We start from the raw sequence: 23,374 nt of genomic DNA on the forward strand, positions 1-23,374 counted from the left end.
TCCCTCCCCCCTTTCTCTGAGTCTGAAAAACTGGATCTGAGAAGCGATCCCCCAGTTTGGGACCTCCGTCCCTCCCCCCCCAGCCCCATCAGCTCCCCCCACTGGCCGCCATTGTGACCACCTTGAGAAGAAGCTGCACAAACATCAGCCCCCTCCTCCCGCCCCCCGTGTGGTGTCTGCCACTTACCAACCGGTGGGAAATGATTCACCGAAATTAGCCCGTCATTGCTCCTTGAAAAGGCCTTGGCTGATGGAGCTTCTCCAAAGCAGACCCGAGAGGGAGGACCCCGCATTTCAGGCGAGCACGGGAGATGGCCGGTAACAGCTGCTGCCTGTGTCAGCCTTGGTCAGACACTGTCTCAAACCAGGACTTGCCCCGCCCGGACTCACTGAATTCTCTCGACCACCGTGGGCGGCAGGTACTCCCGTGATCCCCTTTTCTACAAAGAGGGGCACCTCAGGGAGGTGAAGTCCGCGGCTCATGCAGCTAGGATTTGAACCGAGAGGGATTTGAACACAGAGCTCTGAGTTCTTCGCCACCATTCCCCCAGGCGATCGCTGGGCCAGGGGCTGCCCCACCTCCTGGCTGGGCGCCCCTGGCTGGTGTGCCCCCCTGACACCTTTCGTCACTCAGTCACGGACTGTCCACCTGCCTCTGCTCAGAGTGTGATGCTTGTAGGCAAAGGCTTGGCGCAAGTGCATTGCTCTGCACCCTCTACCTGCCCCCCCAATTATTGTGGGTGGAGGGGGGACCGCACCGAGGATGCCTCAGCTCCCGGGCCCCGTGTGAATAGGGTTCCCACGAGGATTTAGTTAGGTGATGTATCCAGTTATTCATTCAGCAAGCAAACAAACACTGATTGGGCCCCTGCTGTATACCGATGGAAGTTCCAGCTTCCATGCTCCTACGTCACCAGGAGGGAAAAGGCATTTCATTCATGTCCACTCGGGCTGTGCCAGGACCTTCCACACTCATGTGATCATTGTAACCAGCCTACGTGGTGTGTTTCGCGGAGTCATTGGGGCTTACAGTGTTGCGGTGGCCATAAAAATGTGAACATGTTGGCCCACGTACCACCCACAGCATCTCGTGCGTCAGGGAAGCTCCCGTGGGCGGTGCCCTCAACTAATGGTTCCCTTTGCTTTCTCCCTCTTCCTGCCTGCCCTCCCAAAGCAAACCTCAGTCCTCGACTCAAGTGCCCTCAAGACCCGGGTGCAGCTCAGCAAGAGAAGCCGCCGCCGGGCTCCCATCTCCCACTCCCTCCGGCGCAGCCGAGTCAGTGAGTCGGAGAGCAGGTCTCCTTTGGAGGAGGAGGCTGACAACGCGTGGATGTTCAAGGACTCAACAGGTACTCCGTGCCCTCCCTTCTCCACAGATGCCACACTGAACAGCAGGACGGATTTAGGTTAGACACCAAGAAGAACTTCCTGACTTTGTAGGCTGTAGGATGTTAGAACACAGTTACATAGGAACCTGTGCTCTCTTATTCTACAGACCTTATTAGAAATTAGGTGAAAAAGGTTTTTCTCAGGATGATATATTCACTGGGGCTCCACGGGTTGTGAAGGACAGAGATACAACTTAATAGGTTTTTGCTGTTTCTGCCTTTACCCTTACTAAAGTCACTGATACTTTCTTGAGGTTTGTTTGCGGGTCTTTGCCCAGACTCTCGAGTTGAAAGATCGGTTCTATTTATCATCAGTCTTTATGTTTCCAATGAATTATTTTAAGGCTACTCATTTTCCTCTAAGGACTTTTTTGGCTGAGTCCTATGTCAAAACCTGAACTGAATCTCAAAGAGCCAATAGGCATCAGCCAGGGAAGGGTATTCCATACAGAACAGTGGGCTCAAAGGGGCAGGGGTGCGGGAAGCCCATCTCTGTGTGCGGCAGAGGTCTCTCTAAGCAGTTCAGGGCCGCTCAAGCCGGGAATAGCAGGGGTCGTGCCGGAAAGGTGGACAGAGGCCTGCTCATGGACAGTCGTGATTCCTTGCTAAGGAGTTCGACTTTGTGGATGGGGAGCCATGGAGGAGTGTTAAGAAGCAAAATCTCCTCTTGGAAACCGTAGCAGGTGACCTCCCTACTCTGCACATATGCTGTGGTGTGTCCCCCAAACACTTGCAGGGCCTTTGTTCACATGGGGTTTGTTCTCTCCTACCTCATGTTTATTATTCCCTCTCCTACCTCATGTTTATTATTATTATTTTAAAGATTTTATTTATTTACTCGCGATAGAGTGAGAGAGAGCACGCACAGAGGGAGAGGGAGAGGCAGATGCCCCGCTGAGCAGGAGCCCAATGCGGGGCTCCATCCCAGGACCCTGGGATCATGATCTGAGCCAAAGGCAGCCGCTTAACCGACTGAGCCACCCAGGCACCCCCCTCATGTTTATTATTAAAGGAAGTGTTTAAATGCCTTGATTGAGACCTCTGCACACTTTCTGGGTTTTCTGAGCCAAATTCCACCGAGCTGCCTGGAGCAAATAAAAACCAACATGGGGACAGAATCACACCAGTACCCCTAGCTGGAACGTGGCAGCAGCAGTCTGGTTCCCAGCAGCCTCAAGGAACCGGCCTGGGGCTGGGGGAGGCCTGGGGGTATGCTTTCTGAACACATCCCAGTTCCCTGCATGGCCTAGGGGCTCCAGGGGAGCAGGCCTTGCCTGGTTCCTCCTCGTCCATCCCCACCTCCTCCCCGCACTCCTCACTGCGCCCAAGCCCGGGCCAGGGCCTCCGGGAGGCTGAAACTCCTCACCCCTCACTCCCGGAGGAGTGGGGACAAACGGTCCATGTCGCCAAAGTCTCTCCTATGAGGCTGGAACATGGCAATGGAGTGAAGTCTCAGCAATGGGGACTCTTGCGAAGGGAAGTGGCTTCTGGTCAGGCCTTCCACGAGACACATGAAGCCCTCCACGCCCTCTTCTGAGACCACCAGCCCCGTGCATTGCTGGCTGAAGGTGTTTCCGTCTCCTTGCCTCTCTGCCAGAGACTTCCTTCTCTTTCCCTGACTGGGAAGGAGCCAGGAGCCAGGAGGGGGGTCTGTCTGTGCCTTCTCCCAGGAGAACATCCGTCATACCGCATTGTCAGCCATGAGGAACCTGAGTTTGTCCTCATCCGTAAAATGGGCCAGTGACGACTTCTGGGCTGGGCTGGTGCGAGGACTGCATGAGGGACTTTGTGCAGAGGATCCGGTGGCTGCCAGTGACGTCAGTGCTCTTTTCTTTGCGACAGAAGAGAAATCTCCCAGGAGGGAAGAGTCCGATGAGGAGGAGGAGAAGCCCTCCAGGGCTGAGAGGACCCCCACCAGCCATCCACAGAGGATGCCTGTGTTTCCAGGCATGGACCCGGCAGTGCTAAAGGTAACAAGCTTCACACCCAGAGCTACCCTCAACCTCGGCAGCGAGGAGAACAGGCCCCATGTGTGCTTCCCTCCCTCCCTTCCCCCATTCCCCCTCCCCTCCCTCCCTTCCCCCATCCCCCCTTCCCTCCCTCCCTCCTCCCATCCTCCAACCCTTCCACCCACCCTCCCTTCCTTCCTTCCCTCCCTCTCTCCTTCCTTCCTTCCTTCCTTCCTTCCTCCCTCCCTCCCTCCCTCCCTCCCTCCCCTCCAATTTTGAAACAGTTCAACTCACAAGAAGTTGCAGAAATAGTGCGGGGGGTGGGCATGCGCGCCTCACCCAGCTTCCCCCAGTAGTAGCCCACACGGCCACAGTACCTGCCATTTTTTGCAAGATAAAAAGTCCATGAACAGCACACGCACGCCTGTCCCTGTGGCTGATTTATAAACCTGCCAAATGGGACCGTGTGGCGGCCGCTGCCCTAGGCCAGGGGTTTCCTGCCTTTCGTTTCCAGCGTCGGAACAAATGCCGTGTCACCGGGCGGCCCGGCGCAGCAGACTGCAAAGGCGCGGGCTCGGGGCGGGCGCCCCGCGGAACTCCCGAGGCCTTGCTTGGGTCCCTGGACGCCGCTCGGGTCCCCCGCACGCTGTCGAGACGAGGCTCCTGCGACTCGTTTGCTACAGTTAGCCTGAGCTCCTTGAACCTGGCAGTCAGCAACGGTCGGGGGAGGCTACTGGGCTCATTCTGGAAGGAGCCCTGGGGTTGGGGTTGGGGCTGGGCAGAGCCAGGGTGAATCCCAGGTCTTGAACACTGTGTGCCTCTAGGCACACTGCTTGACCTTTGACCTTGAGGCTACTCCTCTGTAAAATGGGGAAAGCCAGCCTCTACTTCTGCTGACGTGCGTCACATACGTTAGGCCTGGTCGCCAAACGGCGGCTGCTCGGCGCAGAGAGGTGTCAGGCGGACGATGGTGATGGGGGCCGTCCAGCGTTGCCTCGGAGACACTGTCACCTGCCACCAGCACACCCCCGGGCCCCCAGGGGAGCTCTGAACATCATACTGTCATCCCGTTCCCGACCATAGCCCCCCCAAAATGGGGGAAATCGGCCCTGCCTTTTTCCTGTGGGAACATGATAGTCAAAATCTCATCTTATCCACGTGGACACGGGACCAAGAAGCTTCGCAGAACTGAGTGTCATCTGCAAGATGGGGCCATTACCTCCGTTCCGGGGTTCTTGGGAAGTGAAAGGAGACAGAACATCCTGTCCCAAGGTGGTGGCTTTTCCATCAAAGAGGAGAGGACATGATTGTGTGGGGTTTTGGTGGTGGTTCTTTGATCCTGGTGGCCAAGGGCAGCTGCGTAGACTACTCGCCTGGCCTCCGATTTCTCTTAGCCTCCAAGGTCAGGTGGCATCTCCCCCGCCCCTGTGTTTCCTGCCTGGGTCCGCTCAGTTGCTGGGGGGCCCTGTTGTTGCCAAACAGTGACGGTGCCATCAGATGGGAGCCTTCCGCAGACCAGAGGTGGTAACAGACCCGGCTCTCTCTTCTCTCCCCAGGCTCAGCTGCACAAGAGGCCAGAGGCCGACAGTCCCAGTGAGGCCCCAGGCTGGGCCCCCCAGCCCAAGACCCCCAAGTCCCCCTTCCAGCTGGGCAGTCGCGTGCTGCCCTCCAGCATGGAGAAGGACGACAGGTGAGGGGTCTTGGGGATGAGGTTTCCACCCTGGACTCAGGATGCAATTATGGGGGGTGCTTATCTGGGTCTTAGAGCTGGATGCAAAGGGGAGTTGCAGCTGTGTGTTTCCCTCTAGCAGCAGAACTTTGTTCACGTGAACTCTTGGCAGTCTGAAATCTAAAAACACGCTGGGGTGGGGGGGAAGAAGACCAGGAATCAGGCCGGCTGGCCTTACTCTTCCCCTACCCCCCTCCATGTCCCACATGGAAATCCAGGGCTGTGTTGTGGGACTACTGACCTAGTCTAGCCGAGCTGCTTGGCCTGGGGGCGGGGTGGGGGGTGTTACTCTGCCTCTCTGGGCCTCAGTCTCCTTATCTGCAAAATGGGTTGACTCATCATTCTAACCTTCCACGGTGGTCATGAGGACAAAAGGAGAAAGTGTGTGCAGAGCCCTTTGCATTGGCACTGGCTTGCAGACGTGCTCGAGAAAGGACAGTGGGATTCTGGGGCACCCGGGGGGCTCAGTCAGTTGAGCGTCCGATTCTTGATTTCGGCCCAAGTCATGATCTCAGGGTCTTGAGATCGAGCCATGCATCGGGCTTTTCTTACCGCAAGTTAACACATAAAAGTGAGGGATTATTCACACTAAGTTGTAATGTTGTAAGTGCTGCGACAGAGCGGGGTTTGGCAAGCTGTAGCCCATGGGCCAAGTTCCGCCCACTGTCTGTTTGTGTAAATCTTTATTGGCACCCAGCCACACCCATTCCTCTCCATATAGGGCTGCTCCCGTTAGGGCTGTGGGGTTGACTAGTTGTAGCAGGCACCCCAGGACCCACAGAGTCAAAAAACTACTTCCTCTCTGGCTCTTTATCTGATCCCGGTGATAGAGGAAGGACTCATAACCCAGACTTGAGGAAGGAAAGTGCAGAAAAAGGCTTCCAAGGGGCGCCTGGGTGGCTCAGTTGGTTAAGCGACTGCCTTCGGCTCAGGTCATGATCCTGGAGTCCCGGGATCGAGTCCCACATCGGGCTCCCTGCTCAGCAGGGAGTCTGCTTCTCCCTCTGACCCTCCCCCCTCTCATGCTCTCTGTATCTCATTCTCTCTCTCAAATAAATAAATAAAATCTTTAAAAAAAAAAAAAAAAAAAAGGCTTCCAAGAGGAGTTGCCTGAGCTGAGTCACGATAGACAAAAAGATGGCAGCGTGAGGGGTTCCCCAGGCCTAAGTCACAGCACATGCAAAGGCCCAGAGGCCTGACATCACAGGGGGTCTGTAGGCAGTGCCTATTACCAGAGCACAGAGCGGGCTGTGGGAAGCAAAAGGACAAGAGGTTAAGAGAAACAAGGCCATAGTTGAGATGGTGCCTCTCGTGCTCTGGAGATACCAGAATTGCAGGGTGGCTCTGGAGTCAGCTGAGCACTCCAGTGTTTCTCCGGGGCTGGAGGAGCCCCCAGACCAGGGTCTCAGGAACCTCTCTGGAGGCCTGGTCTGGTGCCTCTGCCATCGGGTGAGGCTTGCTTGGGGCACCCCAGAGTCCTGTCTGCCCAGGGGACCTCTCCTTCCTTGCACACCCCCCATCCCACCCCAGCTGGGTCAGCAAGTTCCCTGAGCCCTCTAGGGGTTGGGGTCAGGAACTTTCTCTGAGATCAACATAGGTTGGATCTTGTGAGTACTTGTGTATGATTATAAAGTAGTATATGCTCCAGTCCCATCCATGTTGATGCACATGGTGGGTATTCATCCTTTCTGATGGCTGAGTAATATTCCATTGTATATATGGACCACATCTTCTTTATCCATTCATCTGTTGAAGAACATCTCAGCTCTGTCCACAGTTTGGCTATTGCGGACACTGCTGCTATGAACATTGGGGTGCATGTGGCCCTTCTTTTCACTACATCTGTATCTTCAGGGTAAATACCCGGTAGTGCAATTGCTGGGTCATAGGGTAGCTCTATTTTTTATTTTTTTGAAGAACCTCCACACTGTTTTCCAAAGTGTCTGTACCAACTTGCATTCCCACCAACAGTGTAAGAGGGTTCCCCTTTCTCCACAACCTCTCCAACCTTTGTTGTTTCTTGCCTTGTCAATTTTTGCCATTCTAACTGGAGATTATGCTGTGAAATAAGTCAAACAGAGAAAGTCAATTATCATATGGTTTCACTTATTTGTGGAACAAAAGGAATAGCGTGGAGGACATTAGGAGAAGGAAGGGAAAAATGAAGGGGGGGAAATTGGAGGGGGAGACGAACCATGAGAGACTATGGACTCCGAGAAACAAACTGAAGGTTTTAGAGGGGAGGGGCTGGGGGAATGGGTTAGCCCGGTGATGGGTATTAAGGAGGGCACGTATTACATGGAGCACTGGGTATTATATGCAAACAATGAATCATGGATCACTACATCAAAAACTAATGATGTACTGTATGGTGATAACATAATAAAATAAAATTTAAAAAAATAAAGTAATCTATGCTCACCATAGAAATTTTGGAAAATATAGGGGCGCCTGGGTGGCTCAGTCGTTAAGCATCTGCCTTCGGCTCAGGTCATGATCCCAGAATCCTGGGATCGAGTCCCACATTGGGTTCCCTGCTCTGTGGGAAGCCTACTTCTCCCTCTCCCACTCCCCCTGCTTGTGTTCCCTCTCTCGCTGTGTCTCTCTCTGTCAAATAAATAAATAAAATCTTAAAAAAAAAGAAATTTTGGAAAATATAAAAAGAATATAAAGTAGAAAACAAAATCACCCATGATCCCCCCCCCCCAAAGACCACCAGTGTGAGGTCAGGCCATCTCTCCTTCCATTTTAATTTAAAATGTACTTGAGATCACAACGTACATGTAGCTTCTTTCCCTGTTACGTGTTTCATGTGGGCCATTTTCCCAAGGCCGTTACACATGCTTCGTAAAAACGATCTTTTTCTTGAAAAGAGTTGCAAAGAGTCACGACTTTATGGCTTTTGTTAAGAGGGTATGTTCTCACTACAAGCACTTCTGAGAACACAGCAAAGTCCGTGAAGAAAGTGAAAACTAAAATACTCGGGAGTGTCATGATTGAGATGGTGGCTGCTCGAATATATTCACTTTGAGAAGATTCACGGACCTGCACGCTTATGGTTTGAGTAGTTTTCTGCATGTGTGTTCTTCACTTTAAAAAAGTTAAAACAAACCTTACCTCCCCCAAACGGTCATGTGTTACTATTTGGTAAACACAAGGCATCTATCTGTGTCTCACGGACATCGTGTTAGTCAAGTGTTCTCCAAAGAAACAGAAACAATAGGATGTGTGTATACACAGACACACACAGAGCAGAGGGAGGAAGGGAGGGAGAGACAGAGAGAGAGGAAGAGGGAGAGAGAGTTAGAGAGAGATTGAGATTGAGATTGATTTTAAGGAACTGGCTCCCCCAATCGTGGGTACCAGCAAGTGCAAAATCTGCAGGGCAGGCTGGTAGGCTAGACACTCAGGGAAGAACCAATATTGTAGTTTGAGTCCCCAAAGCAGTCTGTTACCAGAATTCCCTCTTCTTCTGGGGAGGTCAGTCTTTTTCTATTAAGGTCTTCAACTGGGATTGGATAAGCCCCCCCATAATAAGGAGGGTAATCTGCTTTACTGAAAGCCGACTGATTTAAATACTGATTTTGTCTTTAAAAATGCCTTCACAGAACCATCTAGAACAATGTTCAACCAAATATCTAGGTACCGTGGCCTAGCCGAGTTGACACATACAATTAACCATCATAGGCATTTACCTGGGTAGAGAGCTAGAAGGATGGAGGCATGCCTGGGGTGATGGATGGACGGAGATAATTCATGTGTCAGCGTGACTTCACAGCTGCAGATTATTTCATAGAATGGGCGTACCGTGATTTATTTATGATTCCTTGTTGTTGGGCGCTTTGTTTAATTCCTGTTTCTTGCTCATCGATCACATTAACATGGCATCTTTACCACCTTCGAGTGCCCGGCTCAGCATCACCTGGGCACTGAGGATGCGGGGTCGGGTACCTCACAGCCCTGCCTGTAAGGAGCCCTCAGGCTGGCTCGCACTTGATTCTCACTGGCTTTGTGGTTTCAGGTCAGAAGAGCCCTCTCCCCAGTGGTTAAAGGAGCTAAAATCCAAGAAGAGGCAAAGCCTGTATGAGAACCAAGCTTGAGCAGGTATGAAGTGGGGATGCAGTGAGGAACCTGGACCGGGAGACAAAGGGTCAGAGACTCGAGGTGTTGTATCCTAGGAGAGAGAAGGGAAAATGGGTGCGGGTGTTCTGGGTTCCAATAAAGAGGGTAGTGCTGATCTGTTTCCTCTTAGGGGAAAAAAACCCAGGTGGGCAGCCTGGTCGAGGAGCCAGATAACCTAGACTCTGGGCTCACGCACTTCTCACTGCATCTCAAAACCCTTTTATGAAGTGGAAAGGCAGGACATCAGGGGTTAGCTTAATCCGAAATGTCTCCGATTTTTACATTCATATACAACCTGTATGATTAAAATTTAATTTGAAAAAAAAAAAGGATATTAAAAAAGTCAAATGATTAGATATGCCCTGGTGTGGGTCCCAAATGACTTCATATCTCAGGGGAACTTCAGGTTCCCCATCTGTAAAATGGGGTAACAGCGCCCATGTCACTGAGGGGTCCCCGGGGCTCACTGAGGAGGCACTAAAGTGCTGGCGGTCAGTCCTAGGTGTAGGAGCATACGGCTCATACCCCCTGAAAGCTGGCTCTGATGTGAGCAGCCCAGGAGACCCGCCAGCCCCTTCCCCGGAAACCTCAGATGCAGAAAACACTGACCACAAAGCGTTTTCCTGACCTGCTTAGTGGCAAAACCTGACCTGTGTGGATGTCTGTACTTTACGCTGCGGGTATATTATGGGGTGTTTCATAATATATATGTGTGCACATATGCATGTGTATCTGTGTATATAATAACCCCCCCCCCCAAATTCTAAATCCCCAGGTAATCTGTGCTCAAGGGTTTTGGATAAGGAATGGGATCCTGTGTTGATTTTTGTGTGTAGTGCTCTACATGTGATATCTCTCTGAACCTTCCAGCCATCCATTTGAGGAAACAGGCTGGAACCCTCACCTGACCCTAAATTTCATGTGGGTTCTACTGCACCTGGCCACCTGGCACCTTCCTCACCCCACTCCAAAAAAAAAAAAAAAAAGTCCCCTTTCCCAGCCTGTGGCCTGTGGGGATGGGGGGATGGCCGTCTCGAAGAATACCAGACAAGGTTTAAAGGCTTGATGGCCAAGACACCTAGGGTCCCATGTTCCTCTTGCTGACGCCAGGACTGTCCGTTCCTTTCCAGACAAGGGTCACTGCCACATCTAACGAACAGAAGCCTTAACTGTCAGAACCCGAAGATGAGGCCACACTGATGCCATTCCTTCCTGCACAAGGCTCCCTCCCTGGGCCCTTCCAGTGGGGTGGAGAACACGGCCCCGTGCCTCCTGCCTCTCCACAGGCTCCCCTGCCCCGCCGCCGATCGGGGCGCGAAGACCCGCCCTCCTCAAGCCCTTGCACGTCTCCGCAGACAACACTTGAGGCTGAGGACGAAGCCAGGCTGCCCAGAATTGTCCATGCTGGTGGTTTTGTGTTTTATGTGAACACTGTGCATTTCTACCCACCGTAGACGTCACTCCGGGACCGTCAGTCTGAGGCTGGACCATCTCCCCGGGTTCTGGAAAACACCTGTATTGTGAGAGCACCTCTCCCCTCGCCACCCCCGCCAACCCCCACCAGGGCAGGTCCTTTCAAAAGCCTGTTTCCAAGGAAGAAGAGACTCCATTTCCTGCTGTGACTGTGGCCCAAGGCAGGGTCACGGGGTTGGGTTGTGATTGCTTTATGGGCCAGTTCCACCTCCTTCCCTCTCCCAAGAATCAGCAGCTCCAATTTTTTAAACATACCCACCCTCTCGTTTCAAGTGTATTTATCGTCACAATGGGGCCGTGCGCATAGATGACCTGCTCATTATACATCACTTCGGTTTGCTTTAGAAGGCGTTAAAGCAATAATTCAGCCAGCTTTCTTTGAAATTTGATATGTATACGTTTTTTACGTTCAAGAGCAGAAGGAAAGATGTGTGAATAATTGGCTTGAAGTATCCGATCGTCTCAGGTTATCTTACCCCATCCATGTTTTTAAAAGAAAATTCCAGTTGTCACCTTTGTATATATATTTTCCTGGTTTCTTTTCATTTGAGCTCTGATTTCTGTGGAGTGACCATTGTCCCTTGGCCTCAAGGGTTCATCAAAGGCAACCCGATGGCACTGCCTTTCGCACCCAAACATCAGACCCGCCCTGAGAATCTTCTTCTCCAGTCTTTTTTGAACAGCGCCCAAGATGGAAGCATCATTCCAAATTGGAACAAATGCATGAATGGGAGGGAGGGGGTTCTTCTGTTTCCTCTCACCTCTTCCTTCTACCACTCCCCCGCCCCACCCCCTGCCAACTCTACCTGACCAAGTGCTTCCTTTAGGTCCAAATGCAGGAAGGGAGGGGTCTTGCTGAAATCCTTCTCTGGACAGACGGGCTGGATGCCAGGTGACAACGTATAGGTTTTGCTTTGCCTCCTTTTTTTTTTTTTCTTGCTAGCTCTAAGCTCATTCCCAGGAATCTCTAAGACCTCTGGGGGCCGTAGACTCTCTATATGGTCTTTCTTTTTGGAAATCCTCAACACCAGCCTCCTCCACGTCTGAAACCCAAGGCTCCAGCAAACATCCTGGATGTGCTTGACTGGCCACCTGCCATGCCTGGAGTTGCCATAAACTGTGTGCCAACCTTGCCTGGGAGATGCCCGTTGGTGAGAAAGACGCTTGGGGCAGTTCATAGGGTCCCCTGTGACTGCTGAGGGACCCCAGGGTTGAGTTTTCTAAGACTAGATAGGGAAGGGATGGGCCACATGCACGCCCACCCACTGACTTCCCAAGACATGAAAATCTTTCTTGATAAATCCATTATTTGCAAATGGTGTCAAAACATACCTTCCTTCTCCCTGGCCACATCTCCAGGAGTCTCCATGTGTCTCCCCCATCTCTTCTTCCTTTCACCCTTTGCCGTCTCTTCCTTCTCTTGGGGGTGGGGGTGAGGGGTGGAGAGCAATCCTGTTTCTCCAGGTTCAGCACCATGGACAGGGACTGAAGCCCCGCCCCCTCCCCCAGTCTGACCTTTGGCTGACCTTTGGCTACCGTTGTCGACCCCGTCACCCACCCAGCCTTTTGCATCTGGAAGCCTCATGCATCTGTGTCCGGAGCTTTGGCCCTGCTTGATAACAGTTTGTGTTCTTTTCATTCCCTGAGGTAGTGGTCAGTCTGTTATCTGTGGCCCTTGGGTGGAAATTTGATGCCTCCAGGAACTGCTGCTTTGGGTGATTTTTCTTTCCTTTCCTTCTTTCTTTGTTTTAGATCCAGTTAATGTTCTGTTTTGTTTTGGTTTGAAGAAGGCTTCACGCCCAGCGTGGAGCCCAACACAGGGCTTGAACTCATGACCCTGAGATCAAGACCTGAGCTAAGATCAAGAGTCAGACGCTTAACCAACTGAGCCGTCCAGGCGCCCCGGTTAATGTTTTAAAACAATTTTGATGCCGTGGCTCTCCAGGGCCATAGGTCCCCTTGGAAGACACTCCTCATGTTCTGACCAACTCTTCCTGGCTGCTCTCTGTCTTTCCTTCAGGTGGGAAGGGCCCCTTGGTACCATCTTGGACAGTAGGAATAGACCTGCTCTGTTCAGTGAGACTATAGATACCATGCAAAGCCCTCCAATTCTTAATTAGTTATGTTTCAGCCCGAGTATACCCAACAGGGAAGAAAAACACTTGAACATGAGATGAACCTGGAGATCTTTTGCCCAGCTTCCCACACCTTGATTGGAAACAAAAATCCATTTAATTCCTCGCTGATTAGGACATACAAAGTCCACCCCCCTTGAGACTGACGAGAGCAGCCTCACCTCTCCACTGCAGAGTGGACCCTCACAGTGGGTCAGGAACCACCCTCTCCATGCAGGCTCCCCTTGACCTCTGGATCCCACTATGCTCAGTGCAACCAAGTTAGAAGTGGCTGATGCCTGGAACTTTTGCAGATAGCTGGGCAAGCGTGTCGTTAGTTTTCCCGTCTTTCTAAGCCAAGTGGTTTGTATGCTGGTTTTCTGGCCCTAAGCTAGCGGTTTCTATGCTACTTTCTTGAGTTTGCCTGGAGCCGCCTTTGGAAATCCGTCTCTTTTTAAACTAACTTAATATGCCTTAATCGTTTGTATGCAATCAAGTCACCTGCCCTCATCCAATCACCTTCCTGGGGGCCTTTGGCTCTCCTTAAATGAGAGTCTTGCACAGAAAGCAAATCTCTCTATATGTACAGTCTGTCTACGGACACACAAACACACACACCCTTTGCACATCAGCATTTGGACGGCTGGTGTTTTGATAAGTCTGTATCTAGATCCCCTTCTTCGTGGCCCTTGCCTGATGAAACAGAGGCCTTTGGCCTATGAAAACCCGTGGCGAGGCCTCAAGAATCAGTTTTATGGAGAATTCCTTGGTGCCACCAGAGAACTTCTGGTGAGGCTGAAGCCTCGCATTGTTTCATGGGGGGTTTGGAGTGACACAGACCTGACGGCCTCAGGTTATCTGGGATTCGGGAAAAGGACAATCAGATGGGAGCTCTTCCAGGGGGACAAGCCAAGTCCTATGCTCTCAGACAAATGTGTTTGCCTTTGTGCGTCCAAGGAAGTGAGGCCAACTCTAGGTATTGCTAAGGAGCGAGCATCGAAATAGACGCAGGCCTGAGGTCCCAGAGCTTAGACGCTATGCAAGGGAGTGGAGGAAACCCATGGCGTGTCCGCCCCCCCCCCAGAGGGGAGCTCAGCTGCTCGCACTCGGACCCGGTGGCCGGTTTGTCCACTTAACGCTTATGCATTTTCTCATCACAATGCCCCCAGATTGCCCCAGGAGCTAGGCATAATCATACAGCTGAAAATCCACAGGCGTGTGGTCAGAACACCTCCAAAGCTAAATGCTTTTTTAAAGGCGACTTGGGCTGGCATGGAAGACGGTGTTCCACGGAGAACGCTGTCGAGCCTGCCTCTCACTCTCGAGTTCTGTGTTTACCCCTCAATCCCTGTGGTACCCCTGCACCCCCCAGTCCCGTCCCTTCGTACAGGAAACCAGATTACTTAGCCTGTGTGTAAACTAGCATTTCAGGGTAAGCCCGAGGGATGTAGAGGCAGGAGAAAAGGTCTATCCAAGGGGAGACACCCTCGCCCCTAATTTACACCGTGACAAGTCACTAGAGTAAATGGGGAAGCCTCCTACAGCCTCAATTGTGCCTTTCTTCCTCCACCATGCGTTCAGACGAGGAAGCAAAACTCCCATGGCATTGTGATTCCAAGGGGGAAGAGGGACAATATTGACATGGAGGGAACCACTCGAAGCAGGCGGGACCCACTCCACATCTGGAAGGGGGTCCACCTTGGGCTACAGCCACCTAGGGAGCCGTGGATCTGGGCTCTGCCGAGAGGCTGCTGCGAGTCAACCCTGTTGGGGTTTTGGGCAAGCTGAGGTTCTGGAAATGCAGAGCCACGTGGAAAGCCAGTGGGTGCAAGTGTGCTGGGTCTTCGCCAGGCTCTCCCCTTTGGTTACCCCCCCCCCCCCCCTCTAGAATTTGCTTTCTTTTGTTGGGATTGGTTCTTGCAGGGAGGGGTGCAGAAATCTGTGTTCTGGAAAATCAGCCTGAGGTTCCTGGCAAATTAACCCTTAAAATCAATCAGCTTCTCCCCCTCCCTTAAATCTCCTTAAATAGTCACCCTCTAACCTGGTACCTGAACATCTCCCTTCATGATTCAGACTGGCCCTTTTTTTTGACAATCTCCAGTGGTATCACGTCAGCAAAAAAAAAAAAAAACAACAAAAAACCAAACAAACAAACAAAAATCATGCTGTTGTCTAAAGAACAATTTGAGCTTTTTTACTGGTCTCATTCCAAATAGCCTTATAGATCCTGTAAATAGGGGGCTCGCAAAAGTAATATATTGTGTTACGGAAGATATTTTGTACTGTGTTGTTTCCTAAATCATACCAATATCCTAGAAGTGATGCACTTCCCAGATGATTCTGATCCTCAAAACACTTTGTAAGAAGGGGCGGAGAGCGGAAATACATACAAATACACTATATATTTTCTAGCGTTTCTTCTGAGTCCCTTCCTGAGAGAAAATTTGAGTCACAGTAGAAAAGAAACTCGAGTCCCATGTGTAGGAAAGTTACACCTGCTGCCTGCTGGCGTTCTTGCAATTGCCTTATGAATTCACAAGTTCTAAGGGGTTCTGAACAGAAGGTGGACAACAGGCACTTTATCCAATCCCAGAAAGAATCTAATCGCATGACTGAGCATTCATCTAGAAAAACCTATATTTTTAACCTTAAAACAAATGGGGCTTCCCGGACCTCACAGAGTATTGGGTATCTACAAGTGCTTTTATATTTTGTAACTGTAAAGAGGTTTCATACGCACAGAAGAACAGTTGGGAATCTGGTCAACTGCCATTAGACAGGATGACCTTTGCATGTACAAAGATGTTGCATTCAGACCATGAAAATAGCAAATAAAGCTTCAATGCAAGTTGCACTGAAGAACTCGGTGTGTCAGTGTGTGGATGAATGGGCTCTCCCATGCATGCACGCCCGTCACCAGCTGAGTCGGTCTGTTGTCTGTGCTGAGCTGGGGGCCGCGCGGCAGGAAGGGGGGGAGCTGGGGTCCTGGGAGAGGGGGACCCGTGGAGACAAAGCAGGATTTCCATTCAGCGTGGGCTGGAATCCTCATTCTGCCTCCTCCTGGCTGTGGGATATCGCTGAGCATCGGAACTCCAAATTGGGGGTTGGTGAGAGAGACCTTAGTGGGCAAGAGTTGAAGGAAAGAAAACAGGGCATGTGAAGGTGCTGGGCACACAGTAGTTCCTCGGGATCCTAAAGGATCTGATGGGAGGAAGTCACACCATCTCTTTCTTCCCCCTTAGATCCCTAGCAGGTGACGGCTGCATCCCAATTTAAGGGGTTGAATCCAACTCTGTGTTCCATGGTCCCCAGCAGGAGATAGTCCCTGGGTTTGAACTGCCAATAATGGGCAGGATCCTCAGTGAATGGAAGCAAGGAAGTAGCAGCCCGAGCCAAGCGCTTCGTTCCGTGATCTCTCCGTGGTTGTCCATTTATGACTGTTGCTGACCTCTAGTAGTTCACCCAAGGTCACACAGGTCCACCTGCTTCCAGAGGCCAGCTGCCACCCACAGTGTCCCACCACCATCTCCAGGGGTGCGGGGGGACTGAGTTTTAGGCTGAGTGGAGGATTTTAGCCAAAAATCACAACAAAACCAAACCCTGATCCGTAACAATTCACTCCTTGGCCCTCTCTTCATTTTAGTCTTCCAATAATCATTAATCATACTTAGAAAGTGCACGGGCCTAGGTTTTTGATTTGGATTTGCTTTTTAATTTCTGTTTGTCTGCGTTTGTTTGTTTTTTGGGGTCGCAAATTAGGTGACTATCATGATCACCTTTATTTCTGTTGAAGCTAAGATCTGGGCCCTGTGGCAAGCCAACCCCTCCTCCTCTCTGCTGTGTGACTTTGGGTAAATGACTTCACCTCTCTGAACTGTTTCTGAGCCATCTATAAAATGCGGATGGCAATTCCTTCCAAGAGGGCTGGGGGAGGATTAAACGATGTTCATGAAGCTGGTGCAGTGCCTTGCACACAGTTGGTCTTCAATAAATGGGAGCTGTCCATTGGGTATGCCTTCTACATGAAGAAAATAAACCTTTGTTGGGTCTGTTACAGCATCCCGTGGAAACCCAATTTGGGGGTTATATTTAGGGTGATCTGATTTAAAATTTAGGCCATGTGGCCCATGGGAAAATTGAGTGATTCTGGGGTCCCTCGCTTTAAGAGCTGGTGTCCTTCCAAGGATGTCCTTCGCCCAAACAGGAAGGTGATGGCTCCAGGAAGCCCCAGAAAGGGAGTTGGGGGGCACTGGAGAGCTTTACACCCCAATGCCCCCCGCCCGCCGGCGCTGTCAGACTTCCCACAAAGCTGATGAGGTCCGTCTGTCCCCAGGACGCCATCAGGGGTCATGGTGCAGGGACATAGGCACTGGGGCCTCCTGAGCCCGCTATTGGAGTGAAATGGCCCGAACGGAATTGGGTGGACAGGGCGCTGCCTCAGCAGGCTGGGATGTGCTGGGCCGTCGAAAAGCGCCCATAAATAGGGCACCGCTAGCAAAGGCAGATTGTCTGCAGACGGTGCTGGCCCCTCTGTTCTTGCCGAGGCTACAGCAGCAGGTTCATTCTGGGACGGGCAGGGGCGGGGAGGCGAGGGCTGCCCTGGCAGGCCCAGGCCTTTGGGGATCTCCGTGGGGCGTGCACGGCTGGCCCCTGCACAAACCGGGGATTCACTTAAGGGTTGGAGCCAAGAGGGAGGACCCAATCCAGCCACCAAGCCCAACTGGTGTCCGAGGGAGGCAGCCAGGGTTGAGCCCCTGGGCACGTGCTTAAGGAAGGGGGCCTCCAAAGACTGAGCGCAGGGGAGGAAGGGGAGTGAGCAAATCTGGGGGTTGCCAAGGATCCTGGGAGTCCTCCATGAGCTGGACCAGGCCGTTTGTCCTGCGGAGGCTGGGCATAAGCAGGACAGGCAGCCTGCAGGCTGTGGTTCACTCGGCCTGTGTCCAGAGCACACGGGCCACGCAGCTGTGCCCGCCAGAGTGGGGGTGCAGATGTGTGCGCCTTGTGGACCGCTGTGGGTGTCTGAAGGGGGCATATGTGAGAGATGGGGGGGCTGTCGTGTTCGGTGGGTGTGATGGGACTGTGTGATCACAGGAGTGTGTGCATGTGCATGCGTGTGTGTGTGTAAGTGTGTGTGTGTGCTGATAAACTGGAGAACAGTCCTGTGCATCTGTGTGTCATGGGGATCATGAGAATCCTCCCATGACTACCTCGTCATGACTGCCACGGGGCCAGTGTTGTGTGTCACGGTCCCCACAGGGATGAAGGGGGACTGTCTCTCTCTGTCTGTGTCTCTTTAAGTGGCGGGTACACAGTAAGTGCTTCATAAATGCATGTGGAATGAATAACCAAATGTATGGCAACTGGGCTGCAGCAGGTGTCCCAGGACCCAGTCCCCCGCATCATGCGTTCTCTAGATGTCTATCTGTCCATCTCCCACCAGTCTGTGGTCTCCTGTTCGGCCCGGTCACCCAGCACCAGGCCAGGCACTGAGCAGATGCTCATGGAAACTTTGGTGGACAGAGGAAAGAATGAACAAAAGATTGGCCCAGAGCGTGGAGGTGGGAGAGATCCCTGTAGAGGGACCCCGCTGAAGCCCACCCTCTGGCCAAGGTCCAGGAGTGGTGCGTCTACACAGAACTTGAAGAACCCTGTTTCGGAGGTGGGGGGGGGAGCAGTTGGGTGTAGGGGAAGGGCATGCGCTTTGGAGCCAGGCCCAATCCTGGTGGCTCCCTCACTGTGTGCCTTCCGGAAGTGGCTTCACCTCACTGGGCCTCAGGGTTTCCCTCTATAGAACAGGGATCCTGAGCCCACTGACTGTCCTAGTCCTTGTGGCCCATGATGGGTGCTCGGTGGATGTTTGTTGAATGACTGAATGACCGAATGCGGTGAGTGATGGCCACATCCCATAGGCAGCCCGGCTCTGGAGCTCATCCTTGACTTCAATCACATCAACCCCTAGTGTGGCCTGGGGGACGGGGGGGGGGCTGGTGACTCACTCATTTTCCTTTGGTTGGAGCCAGAGGTGTTCCTGGGGAGATGGCAGAACAGCACGGAGCGCCGGAGCAGGCTGCAACTGGCAAGAGCCATGGAGGCCTTGGGGGCACCTACAAGGTACAGGGCAGGGAGGGGTTCCAGGGTCTGTGGGCCTGGGGCTGCTCTCGGGCCTCGGGGTCAGCTTCCCCGCCAGGCAGAAAGGAGCAGCGGCCCTTCCAGCCATCGGGGGCCAGGGAGACACCTCGCTCACCACGATCGTGCTGCATCTTCTCTCTTCTGTGTCCTCATCTGCAGAAGGGAACTGGTCGCACAAACGCAACCTGACTCAGTGGGGCACAGGGGCCCGGCGGGGGCGGGGGTCTCAGGAGACATGGTGCTGACTCTCCTGCCTGACCTCAGTCCAGTTCCCCAGATTCTCTGGGCCTCAACAGCCCCATCTGGAAAATGGGAGCAATGCTCTGTCTCAGCCCCCAGAGCTGGTGCCAAGGAGAATTCCAACGCCTGGAATTTATTGGCTCTTCGCTCTCTGAGCTATCCCTGGGGGCTTTAATCTGAGACGGGGTCCGAGAAGCAGGGGCCTGCCTGGCCCTGGGCCTGATTGGTGGGAGCACACAGCTGGTCTAGGGACTTCTAGAGGCCTTTGCAAAGCCCCAGAGGCAGATGCCCACCATGAAGGTGGGTGCCTCTGCTGGGCCTTCCTGGCTCCTCTGGCATCTGTGGGCCATGCCCTGTCCACCAGGACAGGGGAGAAAAGAGCCAGCCCACTTCTTGAATCCTGGTGCCTCTACCTAATTTGCTGTGCAGCCCGGGACAAATGACTTACCCTTTCTGAGCCTTCTATAAAATGACCAGAACAGATGTACCCCAGGGACCTTCTCCAAAGACAGTTTGTGCTTCTAGGTGGATAAGAGAGGCAAAGCCTTCCTCCTCCTTTGCAGCCTCTTTCTCTCTGGGCGTGGGACAGGTGAAGGGCAACCCAGAGGTTGCCAACGGGTGTTTTCCTTTGTCAGGCACAGGGAAATTTTGCATTCAGGGAAATACAGCTTTCTGGCCTCTCTTGAAAAGTTTAAAATGGGGCCCACATTCCCTCCTGGCCATAAGCGGCTTCATTTCCTTCCCTAGGTCACTTCACTCTCTTAGATTGGGGCCTGCCAGATAACTGGTTGCAATCCGTGGTTTAATTGGAGGTTCTGGGGGGGCGTTCCCCTCCATGGCCACGAGGGGGCAGCGCAAGCCTGTGGCCGATGCTGGCTCGAGGCGAGTCCAAGGCAGAGGGGATGGAGCCCAGGGGATGGTACCTCCCTGCCCTGCCCCAAGGGAGACTGTGCAGGCCAGGGTCTGGGGCTGGAAGGGGGAGCCCGACCCCCATGGGATGCTCAGGATGCTGCTCTTTCAGGTGATCGTGTATGAAATGGAGAACTTCCAGGGCAAGCGGTGCGAGCTCTCGGCTGAGTGCCCCAGCCTGACAGAGAGCCTGCTGGAGAAGGTGGGCTCCATCCAGGTGGAGTCTGGGCCGTGAGTACCTGGACCCCCCAGCCCCCTCCTCACAGGCCCGAGCCTCCTGGGCGTCAGGAGGTCCGGGTTCCAGTTCTAGATCTGCTGTGGGGCTGTTAAGTGACTCCCTCCCCGTCTCTGGCCTCAGTTTTCCCATCTGTCTAATGGGGTTAACGGTGGCATGCACTTCAGAGTTTTTGTGAAAATGAATGGAAAGATGCACATAAATAATAACAACGTAATAATAAGGAGGAGGAGGGAGAGGAATTTGTCTTTGGATTACCTACTATGTGCCAGACATTGAAAGGACGTTCCTGAGCACCTACACAGAGGCTGCGCATAAAACAGATTCTTCATAACGTTTCCCAGGATGATTTTTCTGGCTCAGAGTCTCAGCTTCCAGTATGTTCTAGGAGCTGCTTGAATACCTGGACCAGGGGTCCGCGGTAGGGTTGGAGGGAGGGTTCAATGTCAAAGGTCAGCAGCTTGGGGGCCCTTCCCTCGCTAGACGTGGGTCCCTCCCTCAGCAGCAGCCGTGGTGGACCCAGGCTGGCTTCCTCCTACAGGTGGCTGGCGTTCGAGCGCAGAGCCTTCCGTGGGGAGCAGTTTGTCCTGGAGAAGGGGGACTACCCTCGCTGGGACGCCTGGTCCAACAGCCACCACAGTGACAGCCTCCTGTCCCTCCGGCCTCTGCACATCGTAAGTACAGCTCCTGCCTGCTTCGGGGAGCTCCTAGAAGCTGGTCGGCCAAGCTCCCCACACAAGCTCAGCGGAGGGCGGGGCTGGTACAGACCTGGCTTTGGGAAGGGCCCTCTTCACCTCTGACCTAGAAGATTGCGTGGGACGAGAGGAAGTTGGCTATCGAATGGTCCCGGGGCTGGGGATCGGGATACCAGGATTCACATCTTGAATTTGCCACATGGCCTTGACACTTCCCTGCGTAACCCTATTACAAATCAGGAGCCTCGTGGCCCAGCCTCGGATCAGGACTGTGCTCAAAGCAACACGTTCAGAAAGGAGCTTCAGAAAGTAAATGGTTCCTCACTTGCCTTTCCCAAACACCCGGAAGGGACTCGATCCACAGTATCACATTTAAATGTCGCTCTGCTCCCTCACCTGCTTCCCCCACACTCGGTGGCCTCTCCAGGCCTCTCTCCTTGTCACAGTAACATTTACCTGCTTGGATGACAGCAAGAGGAAAGCTAGGAAGACCACGTCTGAACCTGGTTTAGTAAACAGGGAATCCTCCTACGTTACTGATTTTTATCTCCTTCCGGCCTCTCTGTGCCTCAGTTTCCCTATCTGCTAAACGATGGAGTTTCACAAGAGCCGAAAGGCCCCCTCTGGGTTTCATGGCTCCCTGGCTCTGAGATTCCTAAGGAGAGCGGCTCTGGAGGAACCACCCTAGTCCCCAACCCCTCCTGCAGGCCTCTCGGGAATCCTCAGGCATTGGGCTTGGGGCTCTGTGGTCACTGGACTCTCTCCCGCACCTAACGACCCCTGCTCTGAGTGTGGGAGCAGCCGGCTCACCCCGTGACCCCGCCCCCAGGATGGCCCAGATCACAAGCTGCACCTGTTCGAGAACCCAGCCTTCAGCGGCCGCAAGATGGAGATAGTAGATGACGACGTGCCCAGCCTCTGGGCTCATGGCTTCCAGGACCGCGTGGCGAGCATCCGGGCCATCAACGGGACGTAAGGGACCCATTCCCCACTCTTGCCCCTGCCCCGTACTCTGGCTCCAAAGAGAATCTCTGTTCACTGTGTTTCCTACACAGCAGCCGCTCCCTGCTCTTCTAGGTCCTTTCCATAATCCTGGTCCTTCTTACCAGGGTAAGAAGTGACATAGTGGTTCTTTAGGTATGACCTGAATAGCACATAGGAGAGTACATAGTACATCACCTCCTTCCTTCTAGGCTTAATACCTCTGTTAATGCAATCTTAAGATCACCTTCCCTTTGTCAGTGACTACATCTCACCCTATGTGCTTGAGATCTGGGGTTGAACCTTGAAAGGTGCCACCTTTCCCTGATGATAATTTATTTAACAACTTTTTACTGAGCATTTCTATGTGCAGAGTATGGGGACAACAAGAATTACACAGCCTCTGCCGTCAAGAATGTCAGTCTGCTAGGGAGGCAAGTAGACAGGTATCCACAATCCACTGTGATCAGGATTATGATGGGGGACACACTGGGGCTCTGGGAGTCCCCACCATGCACTTGATTCAGCCCAGGGGAGTCAGCAAGGGCTTTCCTGGAGGAGGAGACATATAAATTGAGATGTAAAGAATATGAATGAAAGGGGAGTTGGACACGATAAGACGAGGAAGAGTGTTCCAGGCAGAAGGAACAGCATGTGTAAGGACTCAGAGACACTCCGCTTCAAGGAAAGTAGAGTCAGAGAGGTTGGAGTACAGGGTGTGAAGAAGGAACGTTGAGGGATGAGGCTGGAGATGTTTCGCGAAGGACTTGTGAGCAGGGGAGGGAATTTGAATTCATGCGGAGGGCACTGGGGAGCCAGGGAGGAATTTAGGCAGGCAGAGAGCATGGTCAGATGCTGGCTTTAAAAGGATTGGTCTGGCTGGAGGCAGGAAGCTGACCATCCTCACCCTGACCTTGGTACCTGGCAGGTGGGTCGGCTATGAGTTCCCCGGCTACCGCGGGCGCCAGTACGTGTTCGAGCGGGGCGAATACCGCCACTGGAACGAGTGGGACGCTAACCAGCCGCAGCTGCAATCTGTGCGCCGCATCCGGGACCAGAAGTGGCACAAGCGGGGCTGCTTCCTCAGCAGCTGAAGGGCACCCAGGCCCCAGTGGCCCAGGCCCGCCCTGGGGGGGCAGCAGAGGCAAGAAGAGGAGGCTCCAGGGCCAGGGTGATGGTCTGCCTGTCCCCCCTTCCCCGGAATCTGCTCAATAAAGCCTGGGGCCGGTCCCCCACCTGCCATGTTCCTCTGCGTTCACTTCTTGAGGGGGCTGGGGCTTTAGGGCTCTGAGAACCACCAAGGGGGGCTGTGAGCTGGGTTCCTACCCTAAGCTCTAGTTGTTTTAAGCAGAATCACATGCACATCTTGCACTGATTTTGTGTTTGTTTTCCTGTCTGTGTTTCCATCTG

General features: G+C 53.0%; 2 protein-coding genes across 3 annotated transcripts in view; both read left to right on the plus strand.

Moving 5' to 3' along the window:
* Positions 1–10,504, plus strand: part of KIAA1671 (KIAA1671 ortholog) — a 142,293-nt gene extending 131,789 nt beyond the window's left edge. For both annotated transcript variants that reach the window (XM_032395011.1, XM_032395012.1), the window contains exons 8-12: positions 1,175–1,349; positions 3,231–3,358; positions 4,894–5,027; positions 9,088–9,170; positions 10,319–10,504. In XM_032395011.1, the coding sequence (XP_032250902.1) occupies positions 1,175–1,349; positions 3,231–3,358; positions 4,894–5,027; positions 9,088–9,166 (516 nt within the window). In that variant the 3' untranslated portion in view covers positions 9,167–9,170; positions 10,319–10,504. The remainder of the gene's footprint in view (positions 1–1,174; positions 1,350–3,230; positions 3,359–4,893; positions 5,028–9,087; positions 9,171–10,318) is intronic.
* Positions 10,505–18,641: 8,137 nt separating this feature from the next.
* On the plus strand, positions 18,642–23,102 carry CRYBB3 (crystallin beta B3). Its single transcript, XM_032395115.1, has 5 exons — positions 18,642–18,886; positions 20,166–20,284; positions 20,830–20,962; positions 21,813–21,955; positions 22,893–23,102. The coding sequence occupies exons 1-5, from the start codon at positions 18,812–18,814 to the stop codon at positions 23,056–23,058; spliced, it is 636 nt and encodes a 211-aa protein (XP_032251006.1). The 5' UTR covers positions 18,642–18,811; the 3' UTR covers positions 23,059–23,102.
* The last annotated feature ends 272 nt before the right edge of the window (positions 23,103–23,374 follow it).

The sequence above is a fragment of the Phoca vitulina genome, unplaced genomic scaffold, assembly GCF_004348235.1.
Source record: "Phoca vitulina isolate PV1807 unplaced genomic scaffold, GSC_HSeal_1.0 scaffold82, whole genome shotgun sequence".
In the NCBI taxonomy this organism is placed as follows: Eukaryota; Metazoa; Chordata; class Mammalia; order Carnivora; family Phocidae; genus Phoca; species Phoca vitulina.

What these genes read in the sequence shown, in the direction of transcription:
- CRYBB3 (XM_032395115.1), top strand. Translation starts at nt 18,812, where the DNA reads ATGGCAGAACAGCACGGAGCGCCGGAGCAGGCTGCAACTGGCAAGAGC. An exon ending in GCCTTGGGGGCACCTACAAG is followed by an intron (nt 18,887 to 20,165) that starts GTACAGGGCAGG and finishes CTGCTCTTTCAG; the next exon opens with GTGATCGTGTATGAAATGGA. An exon ending in ATCCGGGCCATCAACGGGAC is followed by an intron (nt 21,956 to 22,892) that starts GTAAGGGACCCA and finishes GGTACCTGGCAG; the next exon opens with GTGGGTCGGCTATGAGTTCC.